The sequence below is a fragment of the Oryzias latipes genome, chromosome 1 (genome assembly GCF_002234675.1).
Source record: "Oryzias latipes chromosome 1, ASM223467v1".
Taxonomy (NCBI): domain Eukaryota; kingdom Metazoa; phylum Chordata; class Actinopteri; order Beloniformes; family Adrianichthyidae; genus Oryzias; species Oryzias latipes.
In genome coordinates, this window is record NC_019859.2 from 16,273,760 (window position 1) to 16,287,297 (window position 13,538).

At 41.2% G+C, this 13,538-nt stretch overlaps 1 protein-coding gene across 1 annotated transcript; it reads right to left on the reverse strand.

The window, feature by feature from the left end:
• Window positions 1-951: 951 nt before the first annotated feature.
• casp6 (caspase 6) lies at window positions 952-5,290 on the reverse strand. Its single transcript, XM_023957443.1, has 8 exons — window positions 5,200-5,290; window positions 4,892-4,933; window positions 4,467-4,500; window positions 4,235-4,384; window positions 4,022-4,098; window positions 3,757-3,932; window positions 3,441-3,591; window positions 952-2,776 (listed from the first exon to the last, which is right to left on the reverse strand). Exons 1-8 carry the CDS (start codon window positions 5,213-5,215, stop codon window positions 2,544-2,546), a joined length of 879 nt encoding a protein of 292 aa, XP_023813211.1. The 5' UTR covers window positions 5,216-5,290; the 3' UTR covers window positions 952-2,543.
• Window positions 5,291-13,538: the final 8,248 nt, after the last annotated feature.

The window sequence follows — 13,538 nt, forward strand, 5'->3', positions numbered from 1 at the left end:
TGTCCACCTTTATCCACCTTTGTCTTGGTAGGGAGAACATATCAATGGTCATCTTGACCCCATAGGATAGCACAAGGGATATAGTAACAAAATAAAGCAAAAAGGTGTGGTGTTGCAGGGGTGTGTGAGTGTAAGCTTGTGGATGGAGTATAAAGCAAACCAAGGGCACCCAACTCCCAAGGTTGCATGATGACCGGAGCAGAGTTGTTGCAAAGACCTGAACCACGGCAGGAGCACAAAGAGGGAGAGACACAGAAGAGCCCTTAGCCCTTGTGCTATCCTATGACCCAACTCTTACATTGATGTGTTCTCCCTACCATGATAAAGGTGGATAAAGGTGGAAAGATTTCATGTAATCCATGGACACCAGTGAAGATCACAAATCATTGAAGAATAAGGGTTCAGAGCACTGTCTAGTGGGTCTAGATGACCCAACTCCCAACGCCTAGGATAGCACAAGGGGTAGGCATTTTTACATTGGGGGTAAGGTCAAGGGTAAATTGCCTAGGATAGCACAAGGGTTTTAATTGCAGTCTTATTTCCCAGCATCTGTGCAGGAGGGAATAAAAAGGGCAGGAACCAAGAACACATCCACATGGCCCTGGGCTGCTAGAGTGTTTGGATGTGTGTTATGCACAAGAGATGCCCAAAGCGCTTTACAGTCAGCAACCTTTCACCAGGAGCAATGTGGGGTGGGTAGGGCCAGAACCAAAACTGCTATATCCCGATCAGGGGACAGCTGTTCTAGTTCTGCACAACCGCCCTGCTTCATGTTTTCCTTATTTCTGTGTAGTTAGAGATTTTTCTTTTTGGTGTGGCTGTGTATGTGCTCAATGTTCTAAAACATTGTTAGGCATCATCGTTTTCTTTTAATTCTATTTTCTATATAGTAGTTCTGTGTTTCCAAGGAAAAACTTGTAAACCATTTCAAAACAAATAAAAGATGCACTCTGTCATTTAAAGAATATTTTTTATTTCTTTCCCAATTAAACACACTGAGAAAAAAAACCAGAGATTAAAACTGTTACAGTTTTACCCAGAAAGTCACAACAGTAGAGCAACAGTTTTCAGCACAAGACAAATGTGCTGGATGTCAGACCCACATCACAACATTGTGGAAAAGGAAAAAGAAAGCAAACACAGTCCTCCCTGAGATTTTTCTACAGTAGTTTGTTTTAACCAACGCGGTGCAAAAATGCATTATTCAAAGTACCATGAACTGCTGCGACAACAGCACAATCATGAATTCCCTTTTAAAGAAGTGGCTTGGAATGGCAGTGGGTGTCTTTCTATGGGTGTGTGGTGCTGTGGTGAAATATTTTTCTCTAATGATTGCTCCTTTTAAAGATCCTTGACAACTAAGCTCACCTAAACATAGCTAAAGATATATATGTCAAAACTACATGCCTGGAGTAAAAACTGAATGCTGCAGAGGTAGAGGAATTTAGCTGAATCATCAGCTACATCTGAGCCCTTTTTGAATCACTGTCAGCAACCAACACCTGAGCATAATAAAGAGGTGGACAGCAATGGTGAGTTTGGTATTAATAAAAAACTTAAATGAAGGTTATTATTGTTTTGATAAACTGACAAACTACATCAGGGATGCATTTGCATGAAAAAGTACAAAACTGTAAAGGAGTTAGAAAAACAGGCATCGTCAGCACCATTAACCCTTGTGCTATCCTAGGCACTTTAACATTGGGAGTTGGGTCATCTAGACCCACTAGACAGTGCACTGAACCTTTTTTCTTCAATGATTTGTGATCTTCACTGGTGTGCATGGATTACATGAAATCTTTCCACCTTTATCCACCTTTATCATGGTAGGAAAACACGTCAAAGTAAGGGTGGGGTCACCTAAGATAGCACAAGGGTTAACCTGAATTCCAGCAGGGTTCATGGTATTGGACTGCATATTCTCCACACTATTGCTTACAAGAGAGTTGTGATCTGAAAAGTCTGTTTGCTGGTCTTCTCCACAGCATCAGGACTGAAAATGGGGCCATTTCTGTAGTGCTCTAGAGCAGTGTTTTTCAACCTTTTTTGAGCCACAGTTCACTTTAACCTTGACAAAAATCCCACAACACACCAGCATCCAAAAATTTAAAAAAAGGAGAAACTCAGTTTGTATTGATCTACAGCCCCTCCACAATCTCACGTGCATTTTTGTGATAATTGTGGCAGAAAAAGCTGGAAGTTGCAGCTGTTGACTGTGACAGAAAATATGATGGGGGAGCCAAAAACTCCCTGCTTCGAGCTCTCAGCTACAGGGGAGGGGAAGGGGGGCGGGGCTGCTATGCACCAACGATCACAACACAGAGACACATTTCTAACTAACTACTGCTGCTCTACAGAAACTATGTCCTGAAAAAGAGGACAAAAGTTTTTGATTTTGACTGAAAACAGCATAATAAAAAATTAAAAGAATTCTCTTGAGTGTTTTCAAATAACTCAAAAGATGATCGGAATGGGTCTTTAAGGATATAGAGTTAAAAAAATGTTTTTTAATCAATTGATTTTCTAACCGTGACCTGACACTGTTACTTTTTCTTGAAGTACAGCTTCTTGGTTAACATGGAAGCAAAACAAGGAACCTGTTTTTTCCCAATAGCATTTGGGTCTCTACTCATCCCCACACTTCTCATCGCCACTTTTCTGTTGACCAGGGTGAGTAACTCTGTGAACTCGAGGGAATCTCCGTACTTTCTGAGGAGCTCGCACAGATCCTGAATGTACCAGGAGCCGTTGATCGTCTCTCGATGGGAATAGAAACCTAAAGAAACAAAACAAGGCCAATAAAAAAAGGCACCGACTGAGTTGTGCAGTGATTTTTCTTTTGATAATCATATGCTTTAGTCATATTCTTTCCTGATCTTATAGAGTTACTTAAAAAAACCTAAATCTCTTAGAATGTTATTGCTCTTTAATGAGACTTAAAAAGTGATTTGGTTCAATAATAAACATTTCAAGTATTTTAAATAATGCTTCTTCTTTTTGGCCAAGGAAACATTGACCAAGCAACGTTTCTCCTATTTATTTTCCTCCATTATTATACAAAACTCAGTTTTTTTATCATTACATGTAAAACTGTAACATGTACAGCAAGTTCCATTAAAGGCTTGGAAATGTGAAAGTGCTACAAATACAACGAGAGAAAAGGTGTTCAAACTATAAATCCATTAAATGTAGAACTTTTAATCTAGGAGACAAAAAGGGGGAAGTTGCAAGTTAAATTATATAAATTACTTCTTCCAAAATGACAAAAACCTGTTTATTTTGCCTGAAATACTGTAATATATTGATCTTCTAAACCCGTTTTGTCCCTTTCAGGGTCACCGGGCTGCCAGAGTGCACACGGCCACTCGTGGCCTCAAATTTATTTGATAAAAGCCGTAGAAAATCTGACAAATAACTCTTGAGTAACTGTCTTAACTCACCTTCAGCTACAGAGTAGCACATGATGAAATCAGCTCCAGCAGGAAGTGTGTTTACTGCACTGGCATCCACCACCACCTCATTAATCACCTGCTTGGCGTCAACAGCATCGGTGATAACCACTGGAGTGTCATGTTTGTCTCCACGACACGCCTGCAGACAAACTTTGAAGTATTAATTTCATATTTTCCCTAAAAATGGGACAGCCAGAAGTTTTTCCAAGGCGGCAGGAGACTGTTGGCTTGATTAAACAAAACAACTAGTAGATTTTTGAGTGCACCCCCTAACAGTTTAGACATCTGTATTGTTTAAATGTACCTGAAAGATGAAGATCTTGGGCTTTCCTACGAGGCTCGGACAGTTGTCTCCTCTGAACGCGGCTGTGATATCCTGGATGTTGATCATGCCGTCGTAGGTGTAAACGCAGTTGTTCTCGCCGTGGCTCAGGAAGACCAGCAGGAAGCAGTCGGCATCAGAGTGATCCTCCTCAGAAGCTAGTGGGAAACGCATTAGTCAAACTTTGCTTAGTTTTACTGTCACATTAGCTCATGCAAGAAAGAGTAGAGGCACATGTCATTATTACCTTCATGGATTCTATCCAGGACATCTGTCTGTTTTGCATCGTCATAACTCCGGACGTCAAAATTTAAATCCAGGAGTCTATATGATAAACAAAAAAATGGGTTCAGGTGGAGCAAAATAGAAGCAAAGAAACCAAAATGTTTTCTGCAAAAAGACAAAACACGTTCAGACATGTTCTTCTAAAAACCACAGCGGTGGAGTGAGAGAGGGATACCGTTTCTCCAAGCTGTGGCGGTCAGCATTTGTTCCACTCCTGCTATTCATCCCCAGACGCCAGTAAAATCGCTCGTGGTTGAAAATGAGGGCCAGGCCTCGACGTTTGTGGGTCATCCTGTACTGCTCATTTGGATTCAAATCTGATGATCTGCCATCAAAAAAGAAAAAATATAATATGAATGAGTGTTTTCCCAAAAAGAAATCCATAAGAAAAAGAAAGAAGTCTTCACCTGTTGAAAGAATCCGTCTCAGTCATCTCAGTCTCTGCAAAAGACAACACAACATTAGATGACGTTCAGGAGACTGCAGGTTTTGCACTTAGATAGATAATTGCAGAGGAACACATTAAAAAAGTCGTCTAGTGGAGCAGTCTATTTTTAGTTCCTTTTATAGAAAATGCATAGACATCATCCTGTAAATTCTGTAATCAGCTGATTGGTGGATGAGTGTGCATCAAGTTAATGTAAAACAGAGGATAGCAATGGAGACTTTATGATGGTGGTTTTCTAGTTTTTCTTTCACAATTGAAGAGATTTATTAATCATAAATTGTGTTGAAAGTTGTTTCCTGTCTTCTAACCCCACTCGTGAATATCAGAGCAGTATTGAGCGAAGCTGCAATAATTAGCAGAGTTATAAAACAACAACGTACTCACCCATCTGCACAGTTTCTGTTTTGCTGTCCTTTTCAACGCTTCCTAGAAAGAAGACAGAAAAAAGAAAGAAGTTCTAACTTTAAAACCGCGTAACAACATTTTACTTGATCGTGTCATTTCAGCTGACTAAATAAAAATAAAACTGTAAAGTTTGGGAGAAAGAAACCCACAGGGATTGTCGTGAACACAACTTTATTGTTCATAAGAACCTAGCCAATTCTCGGAAGTGTAACTTCAAACTTGCTCTTTAGTGCCTCAAACAAAGTCGGAAGTTAAATATATTTCAAATTAATCATGTAAAACGTTACCTCCGTGGGTAGCCATGACAGATATATTCACAGTGCTTCTTTTCTCCCAAGAATCACGCACAAAAGTGGCGTTTACGAGCAAAACCTGCTTAAAAAACAACGAGCCCCACCTCCACGATGACGCTTATTGGCTGATACGCTTGTCTTAAGTCCCTCCTTTTACAGGAAGTGACACCGCAACAGCCAATCAGAGAGGACTTCCATTCCATTATATTACTAGTACATTTTCTTCCAGGATATGAGTCGTGTAAATCAAGCCACGCAGCGTCGTTGTTTTACCACAGACATTTATCAGTTAATTTACCCCAGGGAAAAGAAATATTTTCAGCAGTTGGACTTGCTAAGAATTTAGTGGAGTAAAAAAAAGTTCAGGGTCATATTTGATGTTTATTTTTCTTTACAGTATTTTCTGGAATATTAGTCAAGGTTTTTCAATACTTTTGTCAGGGATACAACTTACACTCAGGAGCGACTTATTTGTGATTTTTTTTTTCATATACTAATTTTTTTTCTCATAAACAACCGGTTGCCATTCAACCACTAACAACCGCTAGAGGGCACCATAGGTGCAGGTATCAGAATTATTGACTACTGAGAGGCAAGGCAGGAGAAAAAGCACCATCCAAAACAAACAGAATCTGACAGTTTTCTTCCAACTTTGTGATATTTTTTCTTATCCACATTGGTAAAATATTGCCTTAAAGATTAAATAAACTTCAAATGTACTACTTTTTGGGATGGTATGATGGAGATGGCAGTCTTTCTGTTTTCTCTAAGCTTTTTCCCAAAAAAAAAAAAATGTACAGGAATTACTCAAATAATGTTAATTCCTGCTCAATTTTCACGCTGCGGTTCCTAAGCAACCCGCCAACTTTGAGCTGACAGTTGTAGGTTTCTCTCCATTTTGATGTCTGATTACAAGTGACACCTTTTTTTTTTTACAAAAGTGAAAGAAAATGTGAGGAAAAGGCAACAGTTAGCATAAGTTCTATTATAATCAGCGAGCAGTGGAACAGGGATTTACTTTTGATCAACTTGTGTACTTGAGAGACACTACTGGACGAGGTCCCAAGTTGATTACTAGGGTGATCACATAACAAACAGGTCCTGAATCCTTTATGTCAGAGAATGTCAGATGGACAGAGATGGAAGAGACTGTGAGATCTGAAGAACAAACAGACAAGGACTCTGACATATTAGCTGTTAGTGTGTTGGGGAACTCCCTCCAAATGTTTCATATTGGGTGGACACAGTTTATCCCATGCCATTTTGAAAGGACCGTTAGACGACCACATCATTACGTTCCATAAGTAATGTGAAATGTGTTCAAGAATTGTTTATGGTTTATAAAAAGTTTGTTAAGAGAAAAGGTGTCTCAACATGTACTGAAGTTCTGAAAATTATGTTTTGTAGAGTAATTTCCTTTGACTGCGAATAGAATTTGATGAGATGCTGGGATTGGTTTATTAGTGGCTATGACTATGTTTAAGATGGGGGTGACTATGTAATGTATGGAATGTGTTGTTCTGGTGACATTTGGAGACTGAAATTGCTAGGCAGCGCACAGACTTTAGGTCAACAGTTGTAAGTTTTTCTCCATTTTACTGTCCTATGAAAAGTGACTCAATTTTTCAGAAAAGTGTCCGGATTATTGGAACATTCCCCTTGCAAGACGTAACACTGCCACACACAGGAGGTCCCCGGGCTATCCAGGAATGGCTTGTATCCCAAGTGCATGATTGCATCAAAAAGGAGCGTTACTGACTACGCACATGCTGTGGAGACAAAAGATGGAATGCAAGTCGTGAGAAAACATGTCCAAGGGAAATTTTTATGTATGCCACAAAGTTACTGCAAGTAAATGATAGGTTAGTCAATTCAAAATTAAAACTGAAAGCAGTTTGTTATTAACGAAATCTGAATCCCATTTCTTTATAAGAAAAAGCAACAGCTAAACTACCAGACACACCTGCATGACAAATCTTCAAATAAAACTTTAAGTGGAACTTAGAACATTAAAAACCTTCAAAACACCTCCTGTAGGGAGTTCTCCCATTGGTGTGGGGATGCATTCCACATTTTTGTTATGGCAATACAGAAGAACACTTTTTCTTTTTAATTGGTCTCTGATATTCCTAGCATTCACAGTTAGAACAGTTTCTAATCTGAGATGCACCACCTGCCAACACCAAGTCAAATTCCTCGTTTTGTAAAGTGCGCTCTACTGAACCTGGCAATAAACCTTTTTCTGATTCTGATGACATGTAATAACTACACTATCAAATCAAAACTTTATTTATAAAGCACTTTTCATATAAAATATAACACAAAGTGCTTACATTAAAACACAACAAAATATAAAAAAAGCATGACGATCAAAATAAACAAGCACAAAAATTAAAAAATAGGGCCCCCCTCCCCGTACCTATCCCCCCACTCCTTTCACACTCCCCACCCCTAACTGATGGGGAAAGAGGATGAGAAATAGGCTGAGCACGAAAACCAGTTGTTGGAAATGCCAATAATTGGAACCTCCCTCTATTTGAATAGCTGCATAGACAGCCAAATGCAGCATCACAGGTGGGGACCGCTCCACCACAGCTAAGCAGTGATGCAGGTCCCCATCCAGAGCCGCAGCGGCTGAACAGCAGCCGACCCAGAGGGAGAGGATCCAACCGAGGAGGCACCGGAAATAAAAATGAGAGTCCATCTGTCCCCTACCCCTTCCCTGGTGGGTGTGCGGGCCCCTTGGCGATGGTGGCCGTGTCCCTTGGGTGCCGGCTCCCTGGGCCCGGCGGTGCTCTCTCTGCACGGTGGGGGGGTTCATATTACACCTGAGCCGGGGGTGTTCGTGTCCCTGGGGGGTGGGTCCTGGACCTTGCCCCTGAGCGCTGGGCCCCGCCAAACTTCCAACATGGCCGAGCCTGGTCGGGCCATATTTATAACACCCCTTGTGGGCCACCCTTTTTTCCCCGGGGTTCCCCCCTCCTGGGCGGGGGCGGCGGGCCCCTGCCTTGCTCCTCCCTGGACCAACCGTGGGCCGGGTGGGTGGCTGCCTGGAGTGCGGAGCGGGTCTCCCTTGGGGGGTCCTGGCTCGTACCTGGGGTTGGGGCGGGGGGATGCACGGAACTCCTGGGTGGTGGTGGGGTGCTCGTCTGGGGCTGTGGGCGTCTTTCTCCGGTGGGGCCCTGCGTTGGGCTCTTCCGGCGCGGCGGGGGGGCTGCTTTCCTGGCTGGGCTGGGGCGGCGCTCTCTTTCCCTCCGCGCCTCCCTGCTCTCTGGCTCTGGGGGCCTCGCGGCGGTCCTGCTGGCCCTGGCCTGGGTAGCGGTCTTGGTCGCCCGGGGGGCGGTTGTTCCCTGCCTGTTCCCGTGTGGTGTTGGGGGAATTCCGGCTGCCGCTGCTGCTGTGGCGGGGGTCTGGGTGTGGGGGTGGCTGGGCGCTCCTCCTCCTTCTTTTCACATTCCACCATCCATTTTAGAAGAACATAAACACTCACCTGAGCACAGGTGTTAGCTCACTTTGCACTTATAGTTTGCATGATTGAATGAATGAAATATTTCACACTAGTTGGTTTAAAGGCATAGGTATGCGTTCGTGAACACTATCTGTTTTGTGTACATGTTGACATGTGAACATTTTTTTGCAGCTAGCAGGTGTGTTGATAATATTTGAGTGTGTGTGAACAGGCCCCGCCCTTTCTGTACTACATTTGAACTGTACCGTAATGATAAACAACCAGTAAACCTGTCTGCTTTATGCTGCTTCATGGTCTTACCCCCCCCCCTCTCACTATCACCACCCCCCCCACCCCCCCTGACACCCCTCCCTCTTCTTCCCTTCTTTCCTTTTCCGTCCGGTCCAACACCAAAGATTTTCAATCATGGTTGAAATGAATAAAAGTTTGGCCTCAATTACAAAAGGGGTTTATTCAGTCATACCTTTGGTTTGTCTGAAGATTAATAAACCCTCTTGTTAAAGTAAAATATGTCCAACACAAGAGGCCCTCAGCTCTCGTCTGTCTGCCCAGCTGTTGGACAGGACAAGTTAAAAAAAAAAAAAAAAAAGGAAATAAAAATGAGAATGAAAATGTAAACATATTGATAAAAACAATAAAACATTGAAATAAGGTAAATTAAAATAACGAGTTAAAAATCTAGTTCAAGTTCATAAAACAAGATTCTTTTTTTTCATTCATTTTCTATTCCGTTCTGTCCCTTTTGGGGTCACGGGGCTGCCGGAGCCTATCCCGGCCACTGGTGGGCGAAGGCAGGGGACACTGTGAGGCAAGAGCGCTAACCACTGCACCACCGTGCAGCCCATAACAAGATAAAATGGATAAATAAATAAATACTTATAAATAAATAACTAAATAAATAAATAAAAGTAATAAAAAATTAGCTAAAAGCCAGGTTAAAAAGGTAGGTCTTGAGCCTATTCTTAAAAGCATTAATGCTCTCTGCGACCCTCAGGTCCTCTGGGTCCTTCGGTTCAAATTGATTGTCTGAAGAAGTTGCTGCAGTTTTGCCATCCAGAAGTAATGGTTTTAAAAAAGTCAAATGAAAACCTGGGAAAGCAATGTAAAGAGATGGAGAAGAAGGTTGAAGAGCTGGAAACTAAACTAAATGATGCAGACAGCTACAGCAGAAGATTAAACCTACGCCCGGAAAAAGTCCCTGAATGAAATTCACAGGATGTCAGATCCAGAATCCAACAAGAAATGTTACCAACGAAGGTCTCTACAGTGGTGATTTCTGCACTTGACAATGCTCACAGAGCTGAAAAACCCCGAGCAGATGGATCTAACCAACCTGCTTGACCCTTAATCATTAGGTTCTTGCCCAGATCAGCCAGAGATCTGCTGTGGAAGGGCTCCAACCTGCTGGATCGTCTTTTCTGTCTACGGGAAGACGTCCCATCTGCCGACAAAGCAGCCCGCAGCCGCCTCGACAGCTTTATGCATCACAGCATACAGACCACCCAAACCAAGCTCTGTTTTTATTGAGGAGTTTTCTGAGTTTTTTAGCATCTGTCCACACTTCCTTTAACATCATTTTAATAACTGGTGATTTTAACCTGCATAGACAGGAAGTCGGACTATGGCACCTCTCAGTTCTTGGACTTGCTCGCTTCTCTTGATTTTAAACAACACGTCATGCAGCCGACTCACAACAGGGGGCACACTCTTGACCTCGTCATCAGTCACGGTTTACCTACCAGTGTGTCCGCTGTTGTGGATCTGGCTGTATCTGACCATTACTGTGTGCTTTTTAACATCACTGGTTTTATAAAGCAGGAGACCTCTGTGAGAACGGTGAAGAAGCGCTACTTGACTCCTGAGGTGGTCGAAAGATTTATTACATCTGTTCGCTCCAACTCTCCACCTGTCTTACCAGCCCCCTGTGATCTACTTGTTGAAATTTTTAACAGTAAATTAAAATCCAGCCTCGACTCAGTTGCTCCTCTAAACTCTAATAAGATAAGAACCAAAGCCACACCCCCTTGGAGAACTGAGGAAATTAAACAATTGAAGAGTCGTTGTAGATCTGCCGAAAGACTTTGGAGAAAATACAAACTTGAAATAAACTATCAATTATACCAAAACCAACTAAAACTATAAAACTATAAAATCAAACAGTAACACAAACCAGAAATTCATATTTTGCGAACATCATCTCTGTAAATAAAAGTAACCCCAGAGTCCTCTTCACCACAATTGATCTTTGAGCAACTCAAATGAAAACAAAAACACAATGCCAGCCTCTGCCTCATTGTGTGAGGACTTTGCTGACCACTACAGGAGCAAGATCCATTCTGTTTGATCGAACATCATAAAAGGACAGAAAAGCCTCTCTATTGGTAATGATGGCTTGATTTTACCTGAGGAAGCACTGGACAGTTTTGACCTGGTTGAAGCTGCAACACTTGGTTGAGTTTTCTCCCAAGTTAATCCAACGACCTGTTTTTTAGATCCCAACCCTACATCACTTTTTAAATCATTTTACTTTTGAGAGTGAGATTTTAAATATCATGAACTCCTCTCTACAGATGGGTATTTTTCCTGCTGCCTTTAAGACTGCAGTGGTGAAACCCTTACTAAAGAAAAACCAATTTAGACCCTTCAGTTTTTAATAATTACAGGCCTGTGTCCAACTTTCCATTTTTAAGCAAAGTTTTAGAAAATCTTGTTTTTATTCAGCTAAATGAGTTTCTCTTACAAAATAATATTTTTGAGATAAACCAGTCTGGCTTTAGAACGAACCACAGTACTGAGACAGCCTTGTTAAAAATCGTTAATGATGTCAGATGTGCCTTGGATTCAGGTCAGATCTTGATTTTGAGATACTTTTAACTGTTTTTAAATATCTTAACGGTCTTGCGCCTTCTTATTTATCAGATTTTTTAGTAAAGTATGAACCCTCGTGGACCCTGAGATCCTCTCGCACTGGTCTTTTAACCATTCCGATTGGAAAAACAAAACCTATGGAGAGGCTGCGTTTTAGCACTATGGCCCCCGTTTATGGAACAGTCTGCAAGAGGACCTGAGAGCTGCAGAGAGCATTAATGCTTTTAAAAAAGGCTCAAGACCTATCTTTTAACCTGGCTTTTAGCTAATTTTTTATTACTTTTATTTATTTTTTTAGTTATTTATTTTTATGTATTTATTTATTTATCCATTTTATATTGTTTTATTAACTTGAACTAGATTTTTAACGCGTTATTTTAATTTACCTTATTTCAATGTTTTATTGTTTTTATCAATATGTTTACTTGTTCATTCTCATTTTTATTTTCATTTTTATTTCCGGTGCTTCCTCAGTTGGATCCTGTCCCTCTGGGTCGGCTGCTGTTCAGCCGCTGCGGCTCTGGATGGGGACCTCTTACCCCAAAGAATGGGTAAGAGAAAAGCGTTGGACTATTCTGAAGTGGCCTTCTATGAGCCCAGATCTGAATCCAATTGAACATTTGTGGAAGGAGCTGAAACATGCCATTTGGAGAAGACACCCGTCAAATCTGAGACAACTGGAGCAGTTTCCTCATGAGGAGTGGGCCAGAATACCTGTGGACAGGTGCAGAAGGCTCATTGTCAAATACAGAAACAGTTTGATTGCAGTGATTGCCTCAAAAGGTTGTGCAACAAAATATTAAGTTATGAGTACCATCATTTTTTTTCAGCCCAATTTCCTTAGTTTTTTTTTAAAACAATTCTGTTAATCAACAACTCAAAAGTAATGGCTGTTTTTGATTATTTAATTTTCAATCAATTTCAAGCCCTGAGCACCAGAGCAATAGAGGCTCAGATTTACTCCACCAGACAAGACCCAATGTGTAGGCTGTACAAAGAGGCGCCTGAAACAATCCAGCACATAACTGCAGGGTGTAAGATGCTGGCAGGGAAAGCATATCCCCTTGCCGTTAGTTCATTGAAATCCATGTGTTGTACCTGTAAAGGGTTTTTATAGTTTAGGGAAAGTCTTTCCTCCTGTCGACACATGGCATTGCCCATGTGTATGAATTGACTCTGCTGTTGTTGTTTTCCGGAGTATAAGTTTATCATGCAGTTTATAAATTTGTTCTTCAGTTATTTCTGCTCCTTTTGATAACCACATTTTCTTTTGTTGCAGTGGAGCTGAGCTTTGCATGTAACACAAGACGCTGATGACGTTGAATGTTTTCTGTTTCTCCCGAGCAGGCTCTTGTGTTGTGTTGCCCTGCAGCTGCTTTGCTTGCAAATTGGGTCTAGATGACCCAACTCCCAATGTTAAGGGTTAAAAGAATCTTAAATTCATTCCTAAAGCTGACAGGGAGCCAGTGCAGAGATTTTTAAGATTGGTTTAATGTGCTCTCTCCCCCTGGTTCTCGTTAAAAGTCATGCAGCCGAGTTCTGGATAGCTGCAAACGATTAAGAGTGGTTTTCTTTACTCCAGAAAGGAAGGCATTACAGTAACGCATTACTGATATGATAAAAGCATGATTTAGGAATTCAGCACTGGTCAAAGCTTAGATCTGCATCTAGAATCACACCAAGGTTCCCTACTTTATCACATGCAGTCATACAGTTGGTTGACAGATAAAATTGGAGGATATCTCAGCTTCAGAACCAATAACCAAGACTTCAGACTTGTCCTGATTGGGCTGCAAAAAGTTCTCTCCCATCCACATTTTAATGTCTGAAATACATTTTAAAAAAGACTGTCCAAGAAAAATAAATAAAGAATTGCACAAAAATCTGTAAAACATTGTTGTTAGCCATTACACATTTTTTATTTCTATTTGCCATTTAGTTGCTCAGCCTTTCCAAGGAGTACTTGCAAACTATTTCAAAACAAATAAAAGATAAA